The sequence below is a fragment of the Cibotium barometz genome, chromosome 17 (genome assembly GCF_041138505.1).
Source record: "Cibotium barometz isolate CiBa-2024 chromosome 17, ASM4113850v1, whole genome shotgun sequence".
NCBI classification, from domain to species: domain Eukaryota; kingdom Viridiplantae; phylum Streptophyta; class Polypodiopsida; order Cyatheales; family Cibotiaceae; genus Cibotium; species Cibotium barometz.
The window spans coordinates 31,029,816-31,034,917 of record NC_141062.1 but is presented as its reverse complement, the minus strand read 5'-3'; the positions used below and the strand labels follow the sequence as shown (position 1 = coordinate 31,034,917).

The 5,102-nt window shown below is 41.2% G+C and overlaps 1 protein-coding gene across 1 annotated transcript; it reads right to left on the bottom strand.

Annotated features, from left to right (window-relative positions):
* Nucleotides 1–1,096: 1,096 nt before the first annotated feature.
* On the bottom strand, nt 1,097–4,780 carry LOC147629881 (cationic amino acid transporter 6, chloroplastic-like). Its single transcript, XM_086810879.1, has 5 exons — nt 4,292–4,780; nt 3,978–4,200; nt 3,176–3,524; nt 2,774–3,005; nt 1,097–1,943 (listed from the first exon to the last, which is right to left on the bottom strand). The coding sequence occupies exons 1-5, from the start codon at nt 4,692–4,694 to the stop codon at nt 1,366–1,368; spliced, it is 1,785 nt and encodes a 594-aa protein (XP_086667005.1). The 5' UTR covers nt 4,695–4,780; the 3' UTR covers nt 1,097–1,365.
* Nucleotides 4,781–5,102: the final 322 nt, after the last annotated feature.

The following is a 5,102-nucleotide window of genomic DNA, read 5'->3' as shown; positions in this document are numbered from 1 at the left end:
TGGTGTTGAAGAGAGGGTTGTGTCAAGGGATGTATATAATGCTTTGATTGGGATTGTTTATGGTTTCTTATTCCTTAGTTCATTTCATTGATGAGGGTGTTAGGTAGTGTAGGTTGCCTCCAACCCTCACCCTCTCTTCATTCCTCTCGTTAAGAGCTTGTGTGAGAGGCTTGCAACCATTTGGGGCTCAAGCCTCCTATACGTCTTCCATCGGCATGCAAGATTTAAAATAGGATCTCTAAGTTTGGAGCCAAATGTGTGTAAGAGTGTAAGAAGCCACTATGCTAACACTTGACAACACACATGCATGAGACAGAGAGAGAGAGAGAGAGAGAGAGAGAGAGAGAGAGAGAGAGAGAGAGAGAGAGAGAGAGAGAGAGAGAGAGAGAGAGAGATCATATATAAAATAAAAATAAAAGTCTATGTAAGTTAATGATGTTGTTGAATAAAATTTGGTATAGAATTTGTAAATGTTGTATGGCCCACAAAAATCTAATGGGAATATAGCATATGGAAAAGAGCCATAAGATATATTGTTAGTTTCCATTACACGACATGTTTGGTTGGTTGTCATGGAATGATCTATGGAATTGATATAAAATAAAAAATTATGCCTTAACATCATACAAGTTTTCCCTATTTATGCAATATCTTAGCACTACTACTATGATTGGACTTTATGTACAAAAGAACACTCTTCTTTTTTTAATATTTTTATTTCTTTCTCAAAAGATGATTGATTTACTTTTACATTGGCCCAAAATGTTGCTCTATAATTGTGGTCCTCTTTGAATCCTTTTGCATGCTTCCCTTGCCTCCTTTGTCCCTCCCTAATAACATGGCCCAAACAAGAGTGGCATTATTAAATTTAAGATACTATTTAAGATAAATTTAAGATAAATTTAATTAACAAAACTCCACTTCCCAAAATCATATCAATGAGAACACCACAAGTGAGAAAACACACATGATATAGAGATGTAAGAGAACTTTGTAGCAGAAAGAATATCTTTAATATCTTCCTTTCTTAATTGTACATGTATGCATATTTGAGGGAATGTGCCAATCTAGTCCATTGTCTTTGAACCTTATTTGACGACAGGGCTGAGGGCACCTATTAAACTAGGGCAGTATATACGAAAGTAAACACCTTTTGAGGTGGACCATATGACATGAATGTATTAACAACAACAGATGAATGGAAGATGGCGTTGGGCTAGCTCCTTCTTTTGCGCACCAGTGACCACCACCTCTAATGTTTGGACTAGTTCAAGCTGATGGAGATTTTCGATGGAAGCGGTTGTGGAAAACGCGCAATTGTTGGTGGCTGGCACCATCTTTCCGGTAGTGCAGAGGGGCTCCCTACTAGCTAGCTGCAATGAACAGGCCAGCTTGGCCGGGAGCATCGTCAAGTGGTATAGTGGTTAATTCAACTGATTTGATGGCGTGTGAAGCTGCATCGTGAGAGGCGTGTACACTGTAGGCCAGGTAGAAGAGCAAAGCAGCAGCCGACCATATCCCAAACCTTACAAAGGCTTGCACTTTGATCGAGCCCATCAGGAAGACATTGAGAACTATTGAAGCTACCGCCAGGAATGGCATCAGGGGAGCTTCCCAGTCGACTTTCATTCCATCATCAATGGTTGGGACCAGTGCTTTGAAGGTAAGTGTCAAAACGAGGGCAACTGCAACCCCTAGTGCCAGCCCAGTACCGGCCTTACCTTCCCCCATTTGACGCCAGAACGTGACAAATCCAATCGACACGCATGATATTGAAATCAGAAAAGCTGCTGTCGGCCAAGGATTTGTGACTCCGCTCAACACATGACGCCTCACGATCAAGGCATTCGCAACCATGTAGAACACAAAGAGTGTGCCGATTGCAATCAGATCGAGGAGTACGTGCATCTCTGTGAAGAGAGCCACTATCGCAGTGCACACACCTGCAAAATTAACAATAAGTAATTAAGGTCTACATGCGAAGATGAATTTGCTACTTCAGGTCTCCCCTTTATTAAAAAAAACAATTCCTAAATTAGTAGCGTAAGTAGTCATTCAAAATAAAATTTATAGAATTCAAAAAAAATCTCTCAAAAAGTACATGAAAATGCACATTCATTTTAGAATATTTTGATTTTAAACAATTTTTGAAAAAATCATGTAAGAAATTAAATGAATAATGTAATTTTAAGTGATAAATAGTAATAAATTAATTCTCGAAAAAAAAGTCATCATTAAAAGTTATTTAAATGTGACATAAATAACAATATAGGATTTAAAATAGTAAAGAAACATTGACTAGTTAATCGATTAAAATAGTCGTACAGATTGCATAGACAAATTCATGGAAATTAACACAAATTATTGATGTAGATTAGCAAATAAAAGTTAAAGTAATATAACAAATTTAAAGTAAATGAGTTCAAAGAGTAACATGAATCTGATTAACCGGTGTGAAGAGAGGGAACCAACTGACTTAGCAACTCGACTAGACAGACTCTCTGGAGTCTGCAATGCTCATGGTGGAGAACTTCATTCTTCCATACAATTAGTTATGATATATACTATTTAACGCCTACACTGATTGAATCAGACAATGGTGTGACTAGGTTCGCCTTATAATACCGAATTGCCTTGCAGCATATATATATATAATGGTACCCAATCGACTAGACTCTAGCTGCCGACCATTGCTATATATCGCAGCAATGCGAAAGTGGAGCATAAAATAGTACTTGATTAGATTTTAATAAATCGTTGCAGTTGAACTCACCTAGTACTATGGAGGCATTTAGAGGAGTCCCTGTGCGAGAATTTATTCTAGCAAACCAGCTTGGAATCACGTTTGCACGGCCTATCACACACAGATAGCGAGCTTGCCCTAGCATGGACACTAGTAGTGAGCTCAAAATACCAATACATGCGCCAACTCCCACAACATTGGAACCCCATTTCCACCCAGCTTTTTGCCGTAGAGCCATGGAGAAAGGTGCCGTTGGGTCTATCTGCAAGCAACATAATCAAAATATGCCATATACTAAATCAATAATTGATCTGATGATCACATTAACCATAAAAATTTCTGTGAATTCATTCTAAAGTTTTATCTGATAAAAATTAAGGCAATAACCTCGCTCTAGTTGGATGAAGGGACCAGGTAATTATATCAATATACCTCATCATAAGGGAGAAGCATGACAATGGCCGCGGCCAGCAAACAGTATAGCACGGTTACCAAAACCACGGAGCCAGCTATGCCAATGGGCATTGTTTTGGAAGGCTTGTGCACTTCTTCGGCCATTGTTGACACGGCATCATATCCGATGTAGCCAAAATACACCAAAGCTGCTCCATTGAAAATGCCCTTCGCTCCAAAAGGAGAAAAACCTCCGGGGGAGTTGGGATTGCCAGGCTTTGTGAGGTTGCTTAAGGAGCCATTGGCAAAACCAGCCACCAGTATGAATGCAATCAAAGCAAGGTGAACGACGGTGATGACAACGTTGAGATTCGAGCTTATCTTGGTGCTAATGATCATTACCAACATGAACAACAGAAGGTTATAATTACACACAGCTACATAGATATAAATATGAAACTTCATCGTGGTGCTAATCATAAACATGAACAATAGAAGGTAACACACTGTCTGTAACTTTTGTTTATTGCTCTGAATCAATGCCTTTAATTTGATAAGCCTTTTCTAATTATCAAGGGCGACTTTAATTATAAGTGTTACAGGAGACATCTCTTCAATAGAACGCTGCCTAACAATCTTAATCATTCTTTTACACTACCCAACGTTCTTAATTGGAATAGACTAATAATAAAGTGATCGTATTACACATAATTGCTTAAAGAATAAAATATCAACCTTTGATATAAGCATTACCACTGTGAAATTTTCCTCATTTCATGGACAACATGTTTTGTGAGATAGGCTATAATTAGTGCCATTGGAAAAGTGTTGTTTATAATACCTCCAACATATGCAAATTGTCAGAAGGATGATGACTGCAACTGCCGGGAAGTCTAGCATGTTGTAGCCGGGGGCTAACCCTTCAGCTTTGACACGCCACGTATCAGGGTTACTGACTCCGAACACAGTAGCTAAGTAGGAGGTGAAGCTACGAGCAACTACAGCATTGGATATCACGTACTCCATTATAAGGTTAGCTCCCGTAAGGTAAGCGGCAAATTCACCTTAAAAAACATCAAAGAAAGTTAATTCAGATCGCACTGCACTAATACGACCTTTAATAAGCTGATATGATTAATTAGACTGTGGTTTTACCTAGGGCTACGCGAAGGTAGCTGAAGGCGCCTCCAGCTGAGGGGACGTGGACTGCGAACTCGGTGTAGCAGAGGGCGGAGAGGAGGGCGCAAACGCCAGCTATGGCGTATGAAACAACGACGGCCGGGCCGGCGGAGACGTGGGCGGCTTGGCCGGTGGTGACGAGGATGCCGGCACCCATCATGCCACCAACACCCATAGCCATAACGTCCACCCAGCGGAGCCTACGTTGCATGTGATTATCCCCCGGGGGATATCTCTCTGCTTCAGCCGTGCTAACAGCCGTAAACCTCTCCGTCAGCCGCGTCGGCGTCTCGCTCACCGCGGTGATGTACGCCGATAGGGTGGCAAACGAGCTTGTGCAGGCATTTTCAACATCTTCTACGGCAGCGTCGACGCCCATTTCGCAGTGTGATGCTCTAAAGTCTACCTGGACTCATGTATGTGGTGCAAGTGTGGTGAGGATGATAGTGCAGCGTGGTAGCAGGAATCCATTATTAAAAGCTTTTTCCAGAGATTCGGGCGAGGCCCAAAAAGGAGAATGTGAAAGGCCTGATTTGCACGGCACTCTCTCGCACGCAAATGCTCTCTTTCGATTGTTTCGTGTAACTCGTTCTCGTACATCACACAAGTAATAATGCAGCACACCCAACAAAGGCTCCCTTCCTTCCTTTTGCCAATGAGATTGTCAATCTTTTCCACATAATATTACCCCCCCCCCCCCCAACACACACACACACACACACACACAAATTACAAAATCTCTCTCTCTCTCTCTCTCTCTCTCACACACACACACACAAACACACAC

Excerpts from the sequence above, each read along its gene's own strand:
- LOC147629881 (XM_086810879.1), bottom strand. The coding sequence starts at position 4,694 with ATGGGCGTCGACGCTGCCGTAGAAGATGTTGAAAATGCCTGCACAAGC. Across the intron at positions 4,201-4,291 it reads CTACCTTCGCGTAGCCCTAG|GTGAATTTGCCGCTTACCTT; the intron begins GTAAAACCACAG and ends ATGTTTTTTAAG. Across the intron at positions 3,006-3,175 it reads TGCTTCTCCCTTATGATGAG|ATAGACCCAACGGCACCTTT; the intron begins GTATATTGATAT and ends TGTTGCTTGCAG.